We start from the raw sequence: 22,064 nt of genomic DNA on the forward strand, positions 1-22,064 counted from the left end.
TGTTTTGGCAATATACTCAATATTCTTCACTAACACCATAATTGTTAGTGAAGAATATTGAGTACATAAATGTTCCTTTTTCAGTGTCCAGCTTTTGTATGCATATGAGGTGATTGAAAAGACCATGGCTTGGGTAAGACATACCTTATCAGGCAATATTCTGTGAAAACCCTATGTACCACAAGTACACTAGATTGGTTTACATTGTCCTATAAGTCTCTGAGGTTCCGTATACTTAAAAAATCTTTTTATTTATCTGCTTATCAAATTACATAATTTCTGTTGGTCTGTCTTCAAGTTCAGTAACCTTTACTTCTGCTGTATCCAAACTGCTGATAAGCTTATCTGATGAATTTTTCACTTCTTTCATTGTAAAACTGATTTCTCCAATTTTCATTTGGTCTTTTATAGTTCCTTTTTTTTCTGCTGAGATTCTCTATTTATTAATTTATTAAAATCATATTTTCTTTAATATTATTATGTTTATAAGAACTGTTTTAAAGTCTTTTATCTACTAAGGCCAACAGCTGGGCAATACCAGGTTCAGTTTTTATTGATGGCCATTTTTTTTAAACTCTATTATATATTACTTTGTTCTGTTTCTTTCTATGTCTTTTTTTTTTTAATTATTGAATACTGGACACTGCAGAGAATCTTCTGAATAATCTAAATTCTGTAATCTTCCTCTGATGAGTGTAGATTCTTCTTTGAACAGGCAGTCAATTCCTGGCCTAAACTTGCATAGGCTTAGTTTTATGTTTTTTTAGTGTTAATCTATATAAAGCTCCAGTTATTTTCCAAGGTACCCCAGCTTGGTGGCCTCAGCCTACAAACTCTGTCTCCCACACAGATTTTGTAGGGGCTTGGTTTAAAGCTCTGTTTGGGCAGGTCTAGAGTAGATGTTATTCAAGGTCATGGTCCTTACTTCTTACATCTCTTTTGACACAGCATGATGCCAGGAATTGTAGCAAGGTATTAAGGAGAGCTCTCCATTCTGGCAAAACAGGACTAAAACTCCCCAGCACTGCTCTTCCTCTGACACTGCTCAAGCTCTATTATTTCTGCTGTGTTTTCAGTGCCCTAGCTTATGCTATCTTGTATGCATTGAGAGTGGTCTTGCCCTGCACATGTACGGGTCATTGCTCAGCCACAGACTTGTGGAGTCCCTATCCTACACTTCTGAGGCTATGTGTCCCCCAGTGACTTCCTCTTTAATGCCTCACCACACGAACGCCAGCAGCTCCCATGATCTATGACCAGGAATCTCTGCCTCTTCAGTTCAATAGGACTCTAGTTGAGAAATATTCCCCTGACCCATCTCATGAGTTCTACTGGTCTCTGGGACTGTAGTCTTGGGCTGCCTTTTATTTACTGCCAGAAAAAAAATTGTTTCATAACTGTGCCCAGTATTAGAGTTATATGCACCGGGAGAATTAGTCTGGTACCAGTTATTCTATTGTGATTGGAAGGGGAACTAACTGATTCTTAATTAAGACATCAGTAAGAAGAGAATTGACTTCGGATTCGAACAAAAATGAGTTGTAGTTTCTAATCTGTGTGTTTTAGTTTCTTAGTTTCTCAGAGCCTCTGTTTCCTTATTTGTAAGTTGGGAATAATGCCTACTAAATAGGCTTTGTAGAAATTAATTTATCTTATTAATTACTGTCAGAAATTAATAAGATAAGTGCATCAACTTGATGGCACACAACAACAACAAGTAGTATTATATCACTACTACTTAATGTTTCTCACTAAGAGTGCTTATAGACTTTGCAATTTTAATCTCATTACACATTAGAATGGTGGTCTCTAGAACTCAATCATCTGTAAATCAGCCGTGTGTTTATGACCTTAATTATTGTAGTAAAGGGTAATTCTGTTTTAGGAGACATTTCTAAGAGCTTAAATAATTTTCTATAGAAAAGTGGATAACATCCCAATAGTATGAAAAGAAAACAAATTTCAACATCATGAATTTCAACATGAAGCACTGGCTAAAATTATTGAAAATGAAAGAGATGAAAGATTTTAAGTTTTGCTGGTGGTTGTCAGTTTTTAATTATCTATGCAGGGGTAGAGACTTAAGGAAAGAGCAGTTAGATAAGAACAACATAATTTATTTTCAATTTTGGAATGTGTTATTTACTTTTGGAGAAGATTTGTCATCTTAATAAGGTTTGGTTTGCATTAACATTAAAATTAGTGTTTTTTTTTTTTTTTCTGAGAACAACTGTTAATTATTAGCAAGGGAAATCTGCATTGCCAAGAAGTATGCTAGCTGTATTAAAAGCCAACCTGAGATTTAAAATGATCTACATGTGGACAATTGTGAGAATTGACTATATTGAGAATATTCTACCTTATTAAAAAAGTATGACTCCTTAATAATTTAATTTCCTATACAATGGTTCATATTAAGAAAAAAAAGAAAAACAGAGCAAAAGTACCCTATTTGCAAATGACATAGAAGTCAAGGAAAAGAAAATAACTAGCTTTTATTGAGCGTCCATTATAGGTCAGAGAATGTGATAATTATTTTGTATGCTAATTCACACAAGCACCGCCAGAAATATGCATAATTATTCTGCTTTGTAAAGGAACCTGAGTGCTAGAGATTAAGACACTCTCTAGGTCAAACACGTGGGAGTGATGAAGTGTAGATTTGAACTCAGTACTGTTCAGTACAACAACCCTTGCATTTTCCATTACATCAGTCTATTGTTTTTGAATAGCAGGTAAATTTTACTTACTATAGACATTTTCTTCTTCTGGCCTGTTCCCAATAATGCAATCTCGTAGTTGACGTAGCTTTTCCTTAGTGAAGAGAAGGCCAGAAAACAGAAGTCAAGATTTACAAATTTGTCAGAGACCAAGATGAAAACATCAACTATTACTACCACACTACTACTTAGTGTTTAGCCCTTATGATGTTCCAATCACCATTCTTAACATTTTACATGTATTGTCTTACTCAGTTCTTATAACTTTATGAAGTTCATGTTATCATCACCATTTTACATATTTTAAAACTATGGCACAGAGGAATTAAATAATTTGCCCAAATCACACATATGTATGTGGTGGAGTCAAAGTGGGAACCCAGAGCCCAAATTTTTGGGGAACTGTTTTCCCAACATAATGCTTGTCCAAAAGTAGGAGGGCTATACCATGAAGTTTGCTGTTGCCTTAGTTCACTTCTCATCTCTGTAGGCCACATTACTTCTCAGTGTTCTAATTCTAAGAGCTAGGAACAGAGGTGCAAAAAATATATAACTGTATTCACCTTCTTAGTTCATTTTTAATTTCTCTGTGTTTTCCAAATATTCCACATTGAACATGTATTATCTTTTTAACCAAAGAGTAAATCAAGATAACATTCAATAAATCCCACTTTAGAAGGGAACATAGGAGTGGCACTTTTTCTTCACCCTCTCTCTTGAATCCTAGAAACCACTTTTCCTAAATACATAATTATTTTCATTGCTTTAAAGACCCTCTTCTATGAGTGGAACACATATTCTTTGTTATGGATTGAATTCTATCCCTACAAAAAAAAAAAAACTAAACCCATTGCCATCGAGTTGATTCTGACTCACAGAGACTGTATAGGACAGAGTAGAGTTTCCAAGGAGTGCCTGGTGGATTCATACTACTGACCTTTTAGTTAGCAGACATAGCTCTTAACCACTATGCCATCAGGGTTTCCATCTCTAAAAAATATGTATTTAATTCCTGGCTCTTCTGCTCTTGTACCTCTAGATGTGTTCCTCATTGGAAATAGGGTTTTTCATTTGTTGTGCCAATGAGGTCATACCCATGTAGAGTGGATCCTAAGTCAAATCACTTCTGAGTTATAAAAAGAGCAAAATATATGCAGATGTACATAAGAAGAAGAGGAAGACAGGTGATGGAGACATACATCTATAAGCTTAGGAATGCCAAGGATTGCTGGCAGCTACTTGAGGCTGAAATAGACAAGGAAGAACCTCTCTGTAGAGCTAAACCATGAATTCAGACTTCTAGCCTCCTAAACTGTGAAAAAATAAATACCTGTGCTACCGAGATCTAATCAACAACCTCAGCAGAAACCCTATCAGCCTAGACTGAAAGAGACAGAGGCAGGACAAAATAAAGGAACGTGGTCTGCCTCCTGGAATTCTACAGAGAAAAAATGGGTAATGGAGCTACATGGTTCCAAATATCTGCTGTACTCCAGGAAAAGGAAGGAGCCATCCTGGGAGCAGTTTGGAGATAAGCTGGACTTTCAAAAGGAGCATGGAGAAGCAGAGCTGCTACTTCCTTAGTTTCAAAGGGTAGAGCCACCTCTAACTAGGTTTCAAAGAGTAGGGTCGCTGCCTACCTTGGTTATAGAGGGTGGGATATAGTTCCAGTGGGCCAAGAGAATGGGACTGCCACCCAAAGTTGAGGGGGCAGGGTTGCCATGCTGGTGGGCCATGATGGGGCTGCCCACAGATGAGGGGCTGGGGCTGCTGCCCCAGTGGTCCTAGAAAGTGGGGCTGACATCTAGGGGTAAGGGACCTCCTCTCAGGATCCAGAAATATGACCAATACTCAGAGTCTGGAAGGCAGGTTCATTGCTCAGATGCGCCTGAAAACAGAGGATTATTTTCAACCTTTGAAAGCTAAGACCTGTCCTGGTGAGTTTTGGACTTTTTTGGTAACTATGATCCCTTCTTTCTCTCTAATTTCTCCCATTTGAAATTGGAACGTCTACCTTGGGCCTGTTCCATCACTCTATTTTGGAAGCAGGTAAATTTTATTCTAAGTTTCACAGGTCTATAGATGGAGAGGAATTTTGTCTGAGGATGCACCACACCCAGAATCTCATCTATATGTGATTTAAATGATTCAGAAGATGAGATTTTGGACTTAGAGTTGATGCCGAATGGGTTTAGTCTTTTGGGAATTATTTGTTAGAATGAATATGTTTTTGCATGCAGGAAAAACATAAATTTTGGGTAAACAAAGAGTAGAATCATATGGATTGAATTGTGCCCCCCTCAAAATATGTGTTGAATTCCTGGCCTTCATACTCATGGATGTGATCCTGTTTGGCAGTAGGTTTTTGTTATGTTAATGAGGTCATACTAGTGTAGGGTGGATCCTAAACCTAATCGCTTCTAAGTTATAAAAAGACTAGAATAGACACGAAGGCACACACATGGAGGAAGACAGATGCCATGTGAGGATCCTCTACAAGCCAAGGAACATCAAGGACCCAAGGAATCCTGGGAATGTGGACAAAGAAGGAATTCAAATGGCTAAGACCCCAATTTGGACTTTCAGCCTTCAGACTGTGAGAAAATAAACCTCTGTTCTTTAAAGCCACCCACATGTGGTATTTCTGTTACATCCGCACTAGGTAACTAATACATCCTTCTTTAGGTGATTGTGCATAGCAGTGAGGAGCGGGAAAGGCAAGTTTTCATCCTCTCAACCATCTCGTCTTCAACTTCAGGGATTTTACATGGGTTTTCATTCTTCTAGAAACTCTGACAATTAACTCTTTGTCTCATTTTTCCTCTAAATTTCCTAAGATAATACCTTGTCAGTTTTCATATAACTTCATAGTTATTTGTGATGGATTCATACCTAGTGTACAGATGAATATTTTTGCAACTCTAAGAGAAATATTGGAAAGTGGAAAAGAGAGAGACAGAGTGCATGTTTGCTCGGGGTATGGGGAGGACATTCTTTTTTCTTACTCCCCAATCCTCTCTCCCTCAAGTGCCTAGTAACCACGAATATACTTTGTACACATTTGCCTATTCCAGATGTTTCATGTAAGAAGGATCATACAATATTTGTCCTCTTGTGTCTGACTTACTTCACTTAGTGTAATGTTTTCAGTGTTCATCTATGTGGTAGCATTATCAAAACTTCATTTCTCTTTATGATCGAATAATATTCATATATATACTATACACATATATACATAATTTTGTTTATCCATTTTTCTATTGATAAATGAAACATCCCTTTTTTTGTTGTTCAGATTTTTGTCCAGGCTTCTATATTAAGGAATGACTGATTCCCTTGACAATATTCAACTAGAGTCAACAAATATTCAGCTCATAGCCTTAGTGTCTGTTGACCTGCATTTACAGGGGTTATTTATTTTTTCCACATAAAGCTTAACCATTTCATCATCTCATTATCCCTACATGTTAGATAAGTCAGAGTAGTCTCTACGTAGTTATTATAAAGACCTCTTTAATTTCTTTCTAGAGCAAGACAGAATATAAACAAAATAAAAACATGCAAGGTTTTAATAAAATTACTACTGAAATTATTTCCAAGAAGATATTTAGGTTGGATTACTCTAAATTGTAAACCTTATTATTGAAGGGCCTGAGGAGGATAAAGCACAATTGGCTTATTACAATAGAACTTTGGTTAGCAAGGAAAGCAGATCTGCACTGAAGCACGTTTTATCCCATTTCAGGATAAGAGGGATGTTTAATGATGAACATGGCACACATTGAGAAGCAATGTTGTAATTCTAATCATAAACAATGAACAATTGCAGAGCTCTACAATTAGTGTTCTTTAGCATTTGTTTGGCAAACTAGCTGCCCTTGCTTAAGCATTGCAAAATCTAAACTAAGTCCAGCCACAAACAGACAATCAGAACAGCCCTTAGGTATAGGTGGTTACTAACAATGTGTTATATCAGATGTACTGAGAAAGTCCTCTTGCCTAGGTGATCTCCTGTCTATATGCCGCTTGTCTGGAATTTTACCGCTTTTGATTCATTTTTCTGTTGTAAAAAATTGTCTTTCCAAACACTGTCTGTTAAATAAAAATTATCCCTTGGGAAAGGCAGTATATTAAGCTATTATTGATACTTTTATACATATGTATAAATTAGCTAATTAAATGTGTTTACTCAGTCACTGGAGAAGGACATCATGCTTGGTAAAGTACAGGGTCGGCAAAAAAGGGGAAGACCCTCGATGAGATGAACTGATACAGTGGCTGCAACAATGGGCTCAAACACAGCAATGACTGTGAGGATGGTGCAGGACTGGGCAGTGTCTTGTTCTGTTTTAAATAGGGCCGCTATGAGTCAACTCCACGGCACCTAATAATGACAACTCAAATATCTACCTGAGAACTGGAACCTGGGAGAGTGGGGGTTTCTGTAATGAGAAGAAAAAAAAGTTGGAATAGTTTTGGAGTGGGAAGGCCTATGTTGACAGAATATGCCCTGGTACTTCTCACTGAGAAATGTCAAAATGTCCATAGGGTATATTTTGTTTTCGTTTTCACCCCAATTCCCTCTCAGGATGTAAATTACATTTATAGAAGACAATCCTATCTGAAGTTAATACTTGACAAACCCTGACTGGCCTTCTGATATATATATGATCAGACTGTTCTCACTCATCTAACATATAGAAATAATAGGATAAGGAATATGGTTAATATTTATGCAAAACAAAGAAATTTAATGCATATATGTATAAATTTAATACACGCACAACCATATCTATATCTATCTATCTATACACACACATATACACATATACCTCAAAGGTTCAAAGGGAAAAGGGAAAAAAGAATACAGCTTATTACATTTCATTTAAGACTACTGCCTGATGTGATTTCAATCATTTTTTTATTCCCTCTAAGCCTGGTCTACACATTAGACTCTTCATGCTGAGCACATGTTAATATAAGGATGCTTCACCTCAATTTCAGCCATGAGAGTCATAAAATAGTAACTACGCTGAGGACAGCGTTAGAAACTGATTCAGCATGAGTGTTGATACACTGGGTCCAGGACTGAGTTCACCAATGGTTTACAGACATGGATTATTGTTATTTTACAACTTTTAATTGGTAGTTTGAAAACATCTTGATTGTGGCTAGTTAAAAACTGAAGAATGGTTAACTTTTTATTTCTTCTTAAGAGTAAACATTTACAAAGAAGCTTCAAAGCTGCTGAAGTGAGGGAATGTTTCAGAAGGGATCGGAGTCAGTATTACCTGCTGAATCACTTCCAGGCCACTCTTTCCCATCTGCCAGTGTTTAAATTTCTCCAGAGCTTCGTCCACAGACATTTTCCCAGTCTTGACTCTCTCCTGCAGGAGGATGAGTTCTTCCTGCCCAGCAGCCAGGCAATCCTTTAGAGTGGGAAAGGCTTGAGTCTCCATTGGCGCTCTGTCTACAATAGGAGGGGAAGGTGTTTTAACAGGAAATCAATGTAGGGACAGCTGGGGGGACAAGGGGTGAGAATTCTGAATAAATCAGCAGCACTGAGTTTTTTGTTCCTAACTGTCCCTGAACAACTACAAAATAAATCATTACATGTTCTTTACAATTTTTTTCTTAGGAATGGTGGTTTCTGGCACCTTGTGCCATGGAATAAAAAACAGAAAAACATCATTAGACGTTTAAACGCCCCCCACCCAAAAAAAAAAAAAAAAAACACCAAACCTACTGCCGTTGAGTTGATTACCAACTCATAGCGACCCTATAGTACAGAGTAGAACTGCCCCATAGAATTTCCAAGGAGTGCCTGGTGGATTCGAACTGCCGACCTTTTGGTTAGCAGCTGCAGCTCTTTACCACTACACCACCAGGGATTCCATTAGAGGTTTAGGATCCTTTTAAAATTTATTTCTGGAATACTGAAAATAAACCATTGCTGGTCATTTTGGAGAGAAATGCTTTTATTTCTAGAGTTTATTTTGGAGCATGTCATTTAGTATTTGCCGAGCACTATAAGAACATCAGATAGTCCAATTTCCCATATGTGGCTGCTAACACCACACCAGAGACGAGCTTGAGGTGCAAAATGGCAGATCATGGGCTAGATTCAGCATTTTGTTTGTACGAGATGGTATGTAAAGGCATAAATGAGTCTGCATGCCTTTGGGGATGGCACATGATTCCCCCGGTTACCATAACCCCTGCCATTCCTTATAGCCACGGGACGTCCTGCACTTTTGCTATCTGTCTGGCTACAGTACTCATTTGAGTTTGTACCTTCTCATTTATGTATTTCTGTTAGGTCCAACATGTTTATTGTACCATCTCAGGCAGGAGCAGGTGTCTTCATGCACAGTCAAATCTAAATATGCCACTAGAATCTAGAATGAGAGTAGGCAGTGCTGCTCACTATTACAGTGAGCTGCCTATGGAGAAATCTGCTCATTACTGGGAGCCTTTCTGTGAGAAAGAAATAGATAAACTAGGCTGTGTATAGACCAGAGGTTGGGAAATGAGGAAGGCATTCAATTTCTATAGTAATAAGGATTTGTTAATAGAAGTAGGATTGGTTACTGATGGTAATGGGTTTGTTTTTTGGGTTTTGGTATTTGGGAATAGAGAAGTGTTCAAGTATTCTATAGAAGATGTCTAGTAATTAAGGGAACTTGAACCTGAGATAGGAGTCCCTGGGTAGATGGAAGCAGTGGTAAACCACTTGGCTATTAACCAAAGGGTTGGCAGTTCCAATCCACCCAGATGTGCCTTGGAAGAAAGGCCTGGGTATCTGCTTCTGAAAGGTCACAGCTATGAAAACTGCATGGGACACATAGGATTTCTACTCTGAAACACTCTGATCCCCACAGGTGCTTTATTTGCTTTGCCTTTTCTATTCAGAAGTTCTATTCCCCCTGAACTAACAATATGTCAAGAGATTCAGCACTAAATCTTTTCCTTTGGGGTGATAGAGTATGAAATTCTAGGGGACTTGGAGAAACACAGTTAGCCAGGGGGTAACTGGTTCAGCAGCAAAAAGCACAGATAACAATTGGGATCCTGCTTCTATAGCATTTGCTTATTATAGACCTTTACACTCAAATTCAATTCATAAAATGCAGTTTGCAGTAGAATTCTATGAGCTACTGCTGGCAGACTGTGTAGATTTCATATCATCATTTAACAGCTATGCCATTTACCTATCACCTCATTTCCATCTTCGCTCTGCCCAAGTGTGAAGTGTGACTCCATTTTTGTCCAGCAACCCAGGCAGCTGGATTTGCTGCTTCTGTAGAAGTTATCTCAAGGAAAGTGTGCCCGGAAAACTGGACCGGTTTCAGTTTTGCTATACGTGCAGGTTTAGATGGATTCGCAAAATGCTGAATAATTTTAATATTCATCTCAATTCACTTTTCAAATTCTAGCTAGTAATATATAAGTAAAATGAAAATTTTTTTTTTTTTTTGGTCCAGTCTCGGGTAATTGTGCAGAGAGAACAAGAGAACAAAATTAGGAGCGACGGTAGAAGTCCTTGGTACCAAGTCCTGACATTAGTTGTTTACAACTACAATAATTTTACGCATATCTGTTTTTACTTCTTGTTTTTTTCCTACACTGAGAGCATGAAAACATTTTGTCTTGATAAACTACTCTTAGGCATGACAAGTCGCAAAGACCGATGATTCAGGTGTTTTACTCTTTCCCCCTAAGGGCAGACTAAGTAATCAAACAAAAATGTGTAACTCGTAATCATTTGGTAGGGTTTGCAAGACTGCTTAATTGCATCTCAATCAGTATTTGATGAGGAATGGGAGGTAATTTTTCTTTCCTCCCTGACTATATTTCTTATTATTTTACTTTCAGAAAAGTTAGTATGAGTTTAACATACTTTTCATCAAAAAGCATTTGTCAGGCTGCCAGCTGTACATATGGCAGACTCTTGGTCTCTTCTTAGAAAAGCCTCAGGGCAAACTATGGTTTCTAACTTTTCAGGTTCTTTTGGATCAATTTGTCTCTAAAAGGCTGTCCGTTTGATCAAGTATTGGTGAAGTGCACATCAAGAAACCTCTTGCAGCTAGTAAACAAACCTATAGATTAGGTTAGAAAACAAATTGGGGTTTTCATTAAAATTCTTTCCATTCCTGGGTGACTGGTTAAAAGAACATTTTTACTGAAAATTTGAAAGTGTCGTGATTGCCCAACAACAGGGGATCTAAGATATGAGATATTTAATGAATAATTATTGTATAACGTGGATTCAATCGTGTCTCTCAAAAATATGTGTTATAAATCCTAACTTCTATGCCTGTGGTTATAATCCCATTTGGAACAGGTTGCCTTTGTTATGTTAACGAACAGGACTAGCGTAGGATGTGTCATGAGTCAAACCAAAACGGAAACCAAACTCAGTGCTGTCGAGTTGATTCCGACTCATAGCGACCCTATAGGACAGAGTAGAACTGCCCCATAGAATTTCTAAAGAGTGCCTGGCAGATCTGAACTGCTGACTGGTTAGCAGCCGTAGCACTTAACCACTACGCCACCAGGGTTTCCAATCACTTTCAAGACGTAAAAGGAGCAGATTAAGCAAGCAGAGACGGAGGAGGTTAGATGCCAAGTAATATAGACATCTCCAAGGAACCAGGAAACAGAAGCTGAAGAGACAAGGACTTTTCCCCCAGAGCTGACAGAGACAGAAGGCCCTCCCCTAGAACTGGCACCCTACCTAAACTTGAACTTTTAGCTTCCTAAACTGTGAGAAAAAAAAATTTGTTTGTTAAAGCCACTTACTTGTGGTATTCCTGTTATAGCAGCAGTGGATAGCTAAGACATATAATCTTTAAAATAATAATAATAAAGACTATGGGATGCACAGAAAGTGGTTATTATATGACAAGTACAAAGGCAGTACACAAAATTATGTATACTGTAAAATTTTAAATATATAGCTAAGTTATACATATAATAAAACATGGAAATAAATTTTTAAAAATTTATGCTAGTTTTTCTATGGGTGATGATATCAGAGGTAAATTACCTTATGCTAATTTTCAACTTTCTGTATTAATACTATATTGTTTTTACAATTAAAAAAAAAATTCTACCTTGCTAAATGGCTTACCAATGGAATACATACTATTCCAATCCATGCCATACAACACCACACAACACCACATATCACACCACACTGTAAGAATCATACTATACTGTAAGTCTGTGTCATGTCATACCGTATCATCCCCCACCACACACCACCCATTGCCATCGAATCGATTCTGACTCATAGCAACCCTGTAGACAGAGTAGAACTGCCCCCTAGTTCCCAGGGAGTGCCTGGAAACTACGGATTCGAACTGCCGACCTTTTGGTTAGCAGCTGTAGCTCTTAACCACTACACCACCAGAGTTTCCAAATCATACTGTACCATTATACCACGTTATTTTGTGGACAATTGAAAAGAAATTGTCAGTAATAGGGGTTAAAGAAACAGTGACAAAGATTTAAATCTGTTTTTTTTTTTTTTTAATTTATTTTTACTTTATTTATTTACTTATTTTTTGTTACTTAGCTAGGGGACTGGTAGGTAAACAAATTCACAACTCTCCGATAGGTAACCAATCATAGGGATGGTACAGGACCTGGCAAAGTTTCCTTCTGTTGTGCACGAGGTTGTCATGAATCGGGGTCTGACAGCTAACGATAACAATCTCATAATCTAAACCTTTCTTGTTAGTTTTTTAGAATTTTTCTCAATTGTTTCTATTGCTGAAACTTATGTTATTAATTCTGTTATTATCTCTTTATTGAGGCAGAGAGTGGATTGAATAGGTCATATTTTTATTGAAAAAAGATTCTCTAATTTTGAAAACTAATTTTTATTTTTAATAGGAAATCTACTTTAAAATATTTCCTCAATGTTTTAGAATTGAGTTTTCATTCCTATAATTAAAAAAATTTGCTTTGGTGGTTTTAAATGGGTATCTTTCTTTAATTATTTCCTGGATCACAGTGAACCCATTCCATCTTCAAATTCCATTCCTCTTTTTCCTCATTCCCCAAAGGTTTCTTTAAATATGTTTTTGGTTGTATTTCTAGTCTATTTTTTAAACACCTATTATTCATGAGTTTGGATCTCTGTTCTCTGTATCAATCACCTTATTGTTTTTAGTTTTTTCTTATATTAAGAACACTTCTCTAGTTTGTCCTCTGCTTCAATTATTTGATTTTACACAATGCCAGTCTTCTTTTTGACCAATGTCTAGTTTATTTCATTTTTGCCATACTCCCTTGTGTCAATCAGTGACTTTCTTCATGTCACATATTTTTACCTCATTCTGTCCCCTCACCTAACGTGTCTTTTATCTGCTTTGCTTTCATCTCAGCCTGACCTTCACCCCTTACTTTCTATTGCTGTTTCTTTGTTTTCAATTTATGCATTCACAATTTTTTGATATTTTCTTTTTTGTTCCTGCATATTGTTGCCAGGTACTTAGGACTGAACCTGAAGGTTGGATACTTTAGCTTCAACTAAATAAATGAAAATTCAAAGGACTCATTCTTCATTATAGTTATTGCCTTACAAAATTTTCTAAAAACTTGAGATATTATAAAAATTTTCAGAGTTAAGCAATCAGAAATTGTTACTTAAAAGCCACTGCGTGTGTGTGTTTCCTATTATCTTCATGTTGATAGCTTGGTGCCCTTGGGGTAGATGTCTTGCAAACTTACACATTAGATGAATCATTTTCAGAAGTATAATTATCCTGTGTCTTTATGAAAAAAAATTCTTCTTGACAACACACAATACAGGGGAAGTCAGCACAACTGGACCAAAGCAAAAGCTGAGAAGTTTCCTGGACACATCCAAACACTTTGGGGGACAGAATAGCTGGGATTGGAGCCTGGGGATGATGTTTTCAGGGGACACCTAGGTCAAGTGGCATAACAAAGTTTATTAAGAAAATGTTCTGCATCTCACTTTGGTGAGAGGTGTCTGAGGTCTTAAAAGCTTTTGAGTGGCCATCTAAGATGCATCAATTGGTCCTATCCCACTTGGAGCAAAGGATAATGAAGAAAATTAAAGATACAAGGAAAATATTAGCCCGAGAGACTAATGGACCACATAAACAAGAGATTCCATAAGCCTGAGACCCATAAGAACTAGATGGTGCCTAGCTACTACCACTGACCACCCTGACGAGGAGCACAACAGGCAGTCCTGGATGGAGCAGGAGAAAAGTGTGGAGCAGAACTAAAATTCACATAAAAATTTAGACCAGAATTAATGGTCCAACGGAGCCTGGAGGAATCCCCAAAACTATGGACCCCAGATGCTCTGTTAACCTGGAACTGAAACCATTCCTGAAGCCCACTCTTCAAAGATTAGACAGGACTACAAAACAAAAAATAATCCATGTGAAGAGTGTGCTTCTTAGTTTAATCAGATACAGGAGACCAAATGGGCGGCTCCTGCCTGGAAGAAGGATGAGAAGGCAGGAGGGAACAGGAACTGGTTGAATGGACACAGGGAACCTGGGATGGAAAGGAGGAGTATGCTGTCACACTGTAGGGACTGTAACCAATATCACAAAACAATATGTATATAAGTTTTTGTATGAGAAATTAACTTCAGCTGTAAATTTTCACCTAAAGCACAATTAGAAAAAAAAAAAAATCCTTTCCCTGCCTCTGGGTTAGTTTTTGAAGTTTTCCTATTATTTGCCGTTGTTGCTTTTTTTCTTTTTCTTCAATTATTCTTGAGGAGAACAGATCTATAGTATCGTTTTTCTCCAAGAGATGTAATGTTTGTATTTGGGTCAAATTTTATTTTAAGTCCTAGAACTGCAGAGATGTTTGACAAGTACAGCTCAGAACTCAAGATCTCAGAGTTTAGCAGGATATTTTCTAGTGCTTTGCTACATAGGGTTGGGACATAGTTCTCTGGCATTATGTACTATTAGGTCTACATGCAACTAACCTCCTGCATAAATTACTAGCAGAAGTCTTTTTGACATCCAGTCCCTCCACCAGAGAGCTCTACTTGAGGGTCCCAGGTTGCAATGTACAGTATTGAGCCCCTCTCTTCACCTTCTCCTGGGAAGACTAGTCCCTGCATATACAAAGAAAGACCAGCACCGGCATGAGGTGTCCTTTTAAAAATCTGCGTCTTTGTAATAGAGTGTGGATTAATGGGTGAAGGAGGGATTAAATGTCTTCCCACCATCTGTCATGAGCAAAGGACTATTTTATTTCATAGACAGTAGGGGTAGACTACTGATTTTAGCTGTCTCAATCCCCTTTTTTCAATCTTAGAATTAATTAGAATTGGTCTCAGATTCTAGAATTAGGTTGTTTTCTAGTTTCAGTCCTCACTATTATTAGGAATGTCATCTTTCTGATGCCTTGCATTCACAGGTATTTCCGAGGGAGGCCACAATGGGAGCTGCTGGCATGTCACCATTTTAGAAAAGAACTCAGTTGTTACACAAGTTTTTCCAGGTATGAATTTAACAAAAAACTTTGTGAGCAATATGACAAATGGAAATGTAAGTTATACTGGAAAAGGTGACTGACTATTACTCCTTTATGGAGTACAAATGACCACATTTTGAGAATTTTCTCTCTTTTCTTTTTAATATATCTAGTACTGGCAAAAACAGCCTGATGAAAATACCTCAGAGACCAGCATTCTCTTTTCCCCACATAAGGGTAATACTTTCTACATTTCCCCAGGTCTCCGGCTTATAGAAACCTTCATTATTTAACATTTATCAAAAACTGCTGTAGCACCGGGCACTTAGAGAACGCATAAAAGATCTGTTCCCGCAGTATATCTTTCCCATGAGCATGCATCCCTCCAAAGAAGACCAGCCAATAATGATTTTCAGTGTGGGGTGAAGAATTGGTAGGTAGGCACTCTACCAATAACTGCAAACTCATAAACCTACAGGGGCCTGACAGATAAAATTCATGCAAAAAGAAGGCTTACTGATTGCCATCGAGTCAAATTCCGACTGAATGACCCTATAGGACAGAGTGGAACTGCCCCACAGGGTTTCCAAGGCTGTAAATCTTTATGGAAGCAGACTGCCGCATTTTTCTCCCATGGGGTGGCTGGTGGGTTTGAACTGCTGACCATTTGGTTAGCAGTTGAGTGTGCCACCAGGGCTCCTACTTATTGAACACATTGGAATATCACAGATATACAGTATTGCAGATACCTTCGTTCATTTTTTTCTTCATAATATGACTTTCTTGACACACTTTTATTTTCCCATGTTTTATAGAATTATGAGTTTAAAGAAATATGTCTCAAATATAGGAAAAACAACATGGAAGGGATGATAATAAACAATAATAATAATATCATTTGCAGCAAATGATAAAATTATATAATGAGGGTGTTGGAAATCTTAATTTTTACATGATATATGATTTTAAATATTGGCAAAAAATTTAAAATATATTGTGTAGGTTATTTTTATAAAATACACCTATTTATAAGGCAAATGTGGCCTCTGAAACATATGGTTTCTTCTGGTGGGATTTTCTTTCTTTTTTTTTTTTTGGTATGATGATTTTGAGATTATTTGCTGATTACTATTCTCCATCTGTTGCACTTTTCATCCATGTCTAAGAGAAGGCTTACGCAATAGAATTTTAGAAGTTCTACAGATAATTCTTATGGTCATCTGGAGTTCACAGTCACTGGTACAGGCAGTATGGTTAGGGTGGATGTGCTCTTCAGACTTCCCACTTACCCCTCACCCCTCAAAGAAATGGTTTTCTCTCTAAGAATGGCAACAACCACACTTCCTTGATGAGGTCCATTCTTTACCTGTGTGGCTGAGCAGATTAGTGAATGAACAAGTTTAGTCAAATTGCTGACCCCTGATCACAGGGTGATGGTTTGCTGCAAATGCTTTAACCTCATCTGTGACCATGCATTAGATGAGAGGCAAGACTATTTTAGTAAAATGGGCATGATCTTGGTGGAGATAGAAAAGGCCCCCGAGTACAGCCAAGAATAGGATATAACAGGTATGGAAGACATGAACAATCTTGACCCTAGACTATTATATAATTCTGTGAGGCAGGGAAAGCTAACTTGATTTTTCTATGGCCTTGATGAAGGACACTTACATTCATCCAGCACCCTTTGACTTGATCTATGTTCACCTAGTAACCTTCTAATTACTAATTATATTTTACAGAAACTTGATTTGACAGGAACCTAATGAATACAAGCATTATTTCCCTATTCTAAGCATAACAGATTAGAATTGGAGGTTATAAATCAGTACTTTGTGAGGTAGGTTAACACAACTCTGTCTTCAAAAACTTGATTGGCTCCTATCACAGTGACAAAATTCAGTTCTCTGGCTTGTAAAACTGAAGAACAAACCCTTGACTTCCCTGTGAGGTTCAGTTTTGGACAGGAGGTAAGGAGGTGGAAGTGTGGATGGGAGCATATTCTATCTGTGACAATGCTGTCTGGCATTTTCTGATTTATGAAATAACTTGGAAAAATTGATTTGAAAATTGTGTTTTAATGGAAAACTTTATCTGTGATTTAACAACCTCGACACTTTCCCTTACTTTTTTTTTTTTTTTTTTAAGATGTGAAAATTGAATTGAAGCAATCCATTGAGTTTCTATTGAGATGGTGACAATTAATTTTTTCTGTTGCTCAGGAAAATTCCTTGACTTAGCAATAATGCAACTTCCTGGCAATCCCTTGGCAGTCTTGAACCTAAAAAAAAAAAAACAAAAAAACCTGTTGCTGTTGAGTCAGTTCTGACTCATAAAAACCTCCCTTATAGGACAGAGTAGAACTGCCCCATAGGGTTTCCAAGGAGTGGCTGGTGGATTTGAACTGCTGACCTTTTGGTTAACAGCCAAGCTCTTAACCATTATGCTACCAGGGCTCCATCCTGAACCTAGGACATATTAAATGCTTATATTTTTAGTGGGGAACAGTTGGCTTTTATAATTCCTTTTCCCTCCAGCATATAATGGAAGAATTAAATAATTTCCTCAAAGAATGTGTCGAATCCTTTATAAAATCTTGACTCCCACAAATATTTTTGTTGTTGTTGTTCTTCTCTACCATATAAAGTTATCATCATCGGACAAGTATATACTTCTTTTTCCATTATACCATGGAATTTCAGGATGTTTGAAAATAATTATTGAATAAGCATTTTGAGTGCCTAGTATGTCTCAGGAATTGGATGGTCATAAATACCTGAAAAAAGTTTACAGAAAAATGGTTGAATGGTGTAAGCCTTTTAGTTCTAAATTCTTTTATTTTTAAAATCTTCTCCATCTTTTTTTCTCATGCTAAATGCTGATTTACCTGCAGATTATAGTCATCAGGAATTTTTTTTTTTTAACATTTCATAAGGTTTGATATTTCTCTGGTTCTTGCAAATAGAACAATATTCTGTTCCATTCTACTGAGTTACCAATGTCCAAAGTTAAAGGGATCTAGGGAAACTGTTCTAAGGTCACTAATCAAAAACTTCATCAATAAGGTGGACTTAAGTATTCAAAGAGAAAAATTCCATTAAAATTTTTCTATCTCAGTCCCCAATGAGTTTAAAAAATCCAGTGACAGTTGATTTTGATGAGACAAATGAAGTAACAAAATATGGGCAATTATTAACCCATGAAAATATTTTGTAGTTAGGTCTTTGTTCCCTTTCACCACTCTCCTTTCCTTTTCTATAAGTGCAGTTAAATAATTTTTCTATACATATGGTACAGTGATAATAGGGCTCTTCTAGACTTAATGGATACTAGCGGCTTTTCCTTATATTGCTCTCTGTGGGACAGCCAGAAAAAGAATTGATAAGATCATGTATTCCAAGAATCTCTTCATTACACTTGCTGTTTGTCATCTTCTTTCACCTCCTGTGGTCCTCTTCACATTTTTCCTTAATTTTAGAAGAATTTAATTAAAAACATGATAATCGAATAATTTATAAAAAGACTTTTGGGAAATTTCCTTTCAAAGGCTTCAAATAATTTTCCATCTCCTCTCTTTATTCTTTCCAAAGCTCTCTGAGGTATATGGAGGAGTCCATATAGCAATAACCTTATCTATTTTGTTCAGATTTTTTTAGTAGCTATTCTGCTCCTAATTGTACAATGAGCTCATATGGAGCTTTCCATTTATTTCTTGAGAGAATTGAAGATACAGTTGGAGGATAATGGTAGACATTAAAAAGATATATCTTTTCCCCAATAAAAAGATATATTTTCTCCCTACCCCTCCCCCAAAATGAAATCACTAGAATTGGAAAATTGTTAAATGAAAGGAGCATCTTGAATGTAACTTTACCGCGCAGTAAAACCACATAGTTCATGGGAGACTAGAAGATCAGCTTCATCACGTGTTGCATTCAAACACCATCTACTCAACTGGAAGAATGATATAAATACAACAATGCTGCCCTGGGAAATACCACTTGAAGTGATGGATAAAGGCTTACTTTAGGACACATCTTTATTTGTAGAATGATTCATGATGCCCTAGAAGTAGCTCCACTGAGGTTTAGTTTTTAATACTTCAGTGGGTGTTAGAAGTTGGCAAAATCAGTAGTCATCTCCACAATGGCACAAAAGGAGACCGACGATAGAAACATTTGGATGACTGCTGTGAAGTAATTTCCTGGCTTTATTTTAGTATCTCAGCAATTCACTGGTAACAACTTCAAGGCAATATCGTTTTGGATTCAAGCTATTTCAAAAGTGGGTTGAGGGTACGGGGTCTGTATATGTTGGAATCAACTCAATGGCAACGGCTTTGGGTTTTGGTTTTGGTTTTGGTTTGGTGGCATGGTGGTTAAGTACTTGTCTGCTTATTGAAAAGTTGGCAGTTTGAACCTACCAGCCACTCCTCAGGAGAAAAGACCTGGCAATCTGCTCCCATAAAGATCACAGCCTTGGAAACCCTTTGGGGGCAGTTCTACTCTGTCCTTTAGAGTTGCTATGAGTTGGAACTGACTCGACAGCTATGGGTTTAGTTTGGTGTATGTTCATTGATTCTCAGAGCCTGCCAATGTTATCCCTAACTTCTTCTAATTTTTACATTTTTCAACTTTAACCAAGGTTTTATTGTAGAAAAATCATAATGAGTAACCTTCTAGAATCTCTCCTTTCAATAGAAGATAAGTATTTCAGGGAAAACTAGTCACAGCTGCCTCCTTGTAGAACAAGAGGGAAATATTCTTCTTGTGTGAGATGTCTTTGTGACTACAGTTTTCACCTTTCTCTTCATGATAAATACTTGTTCAGAAAGTGGATCAAGCAGTGAAGGCAGGAGAATGTGTGAAATGTGTACAATCTTTGGTTGGAGTTCAATATAGAGCCCGGAAATCCCATGGTGGTCCCGATTTCTGAGAAACTGGCCTGAGTAATCATCTGCCCCCTCCCACCAAGTTAAGCTACAGAACTTTTAATATGAATCATGGTCTCTGAGGCATCTTAGAGAACTTGTCTTACTTGGCCTTCCTAGAGCCTTGATAACAGCATTAACAACGTCATTGTAAACGTTCTGATAAAGCCATTTCCCATTTTGGTTAATTAAAGTAATTTTTACGGACTGATCTTATGGAAAAATTATATTTGAGTAAGACACAAACTTAAAACTAAAATTAAACAAGCACACACTATTTCCCTCCCAGGAAAATTTATTCAGTATTCACAAAATTTCTTTAAATCTTAGACATTATTAAATAAACTGAAGTTAATTTCAATACCTTGTTTCCTAGAAGGACCATGGAACTTGTCACTATCAGATTGCTTTCTGGCTGTCTTTTGTTGGAACACTGTAAAAAATATAGATCATATTATTTATTGAACATAAACTTAAAAAAAAATAAATACCGTGAAAGCCTCCAGCAAGCTAGAATGCAATGCATCATTTTCCTTAGTAACAATCCCTGAATTGAATTATTTCTGAGTAGGAGGATTATTAAATTTACAATTTTCTCATTTGTGCAGCTTATCAGTCATTCTGAAAAGCATTTTCTTAGGGCAGAGTAGTATGATGCTGACGGTATGCCTCATTAAACCACTTAAATCAAGATACGATTCCGTTCTGATATCAGGTGAAGACAAAAGCTGCATTTTGTTAAAAGTGATAAATGTTAAAATCACATGAAAAATTCTATTTGCACAGAAATTACTCATGCTGACTTTTTGGTGATAAGCAAGGATAATGACTGTTTCTTCTTAAACAGATGAAAAGACTGTTGTATTTCACAGATGTAATAATAAAAAAAGACACTTTATTCTTGCATCATTTATTTAGACCTCAGACCTGTTAAAGCAGCTTATGTGAATTACTTCATTATCTGAAAAGTGCTTTGTTCTCATTTATTATTTCTCACAAGAAATTCTGTGAGAGGAGTCAGCATTACTCACCCCATTTTGCAGATGAAAGATAAAATTGATTGTTTAATATTTATCGAGCACCCACAAAGTTCTGTATAGCTTCCAGCATTTGTTAATGAAAAAAGGCTATACCCTTTACAACTTTACTTTAGAAAATGAACATTCCACAGTTACACTTATTTTTTATGGGTAGTCTGAATTATGGGATTTGGGAACTGGAAGAGGCCTTGGAGATCTAGTCCAATCTCATGTGTTTATAAATGAGGCAGATAGAAGTAACTAAATTGTTAAAAAGTAAGTAATTTTGCAATGATCCCAGAGCTACTAATGGTAGAAATGTAATTTAGACTCTCAAACCTTGAACTTCAACATATTGCTTGGTTCCTTTTAGCTCGGCTGCCTCTACCCCTCCATAACAATTTCCTTTTTAAAGGTAAAGGAGGAAACAGAGGGAGAGGGTTAAAAGGAAGCCCTAGAGCATTTCCAACATGGTATCTCTTGTCTCTCTTAACATCTCACCCAGGATTTTCTGCCTGAACAAACTGGGACAGGTGGGAGTGACAGTGTTCCAGCTGAGTGGCAATTCATCACTTGGATTAGGAAAAGCATGCAATTAGTTATCTTGGATCTTTGTCTTTGACTTAGTGTTCTTTAAACCAATCTAATATCAAGGTCATAAAAAAAAAACCCACTGCCATCAAGTTGATTCTGACTCATAGGTGGTACAGTGACTAAAGCACTCATCTGCTAACAAAAAGGTTGGCAGTTCCAGCCCACCAGTAACTCCATGGAAGAAGGATGTGGCAGTATGCTTCTGTAAAGATTAAAACCAAAACCCACTGCTGTTGAGTGGATTCCGACTCATAGCAACCCTATAGAACAGAGTAGAACTGCTCGATAGAGTTTCCAAGGAGCGGCTGGTGGATTCGA

At 37.0% G+C, this 22,064-nt stretch overlaps 1 protein-coding gene across 7 annotated transcripts in view; it reads right to left on the reverse strand.

Moving 5' to 3' along the window:
• Positions 1 to 22,064, reverse strand: part of BANK1 (B cell scaffold protein with ankyrin repeats 1) — a 375,144-nt gene that overhangs the window by 12,959 nt on the left and 340,121 nt on the right. For 5 of the 7 annotated variants that reach the window (XM_064285499.1, XM_064285498.1, XM_064285501.1 and 2 more), the window contains 4 exons: positions 20,498 to 20,566; positions 8,012 to 8,190; positions 7,131 to 7,162; positions 2,751 to 2,814 (listed from right to left, as the gene is read on the reverse strand). In XM_064285499.1, coding sequence (XP_064141569.1) covers positions 2,751 to 2,814; positions 7,131 to 7,162; positions 8,012 to 8,190; positions 20,498 to 20,566 — 344 coding nt within the window. The remainder of the gene's footprint in view (positions 1 to 2,750; positions 2,815 to 7,130; positions 7,163 to 8,011; positions 8,191 to 20,497; positions 20,567 to 22,064) is intronic. The other 2 variants (XM_064285500.1, XM_010590473.3) reach the window with 1 other exon arrangement.

The sequence above is a fragment of the Loxodonta africana genome, chromosome 5 (genome assembly GCF_030014295.1).
Source record: "Loxodonta africana isolate mLoxAfr1 chromosome 5, mLoxAfr1.hap2, whole genome shotgun sequence".
Classification (NCBI taxonomy): Eukaryota; Metazoa; Chordata; class Mammalia; order Proboscidea; family Elephantidae; genus Loxodonta; species Loxodonta africana.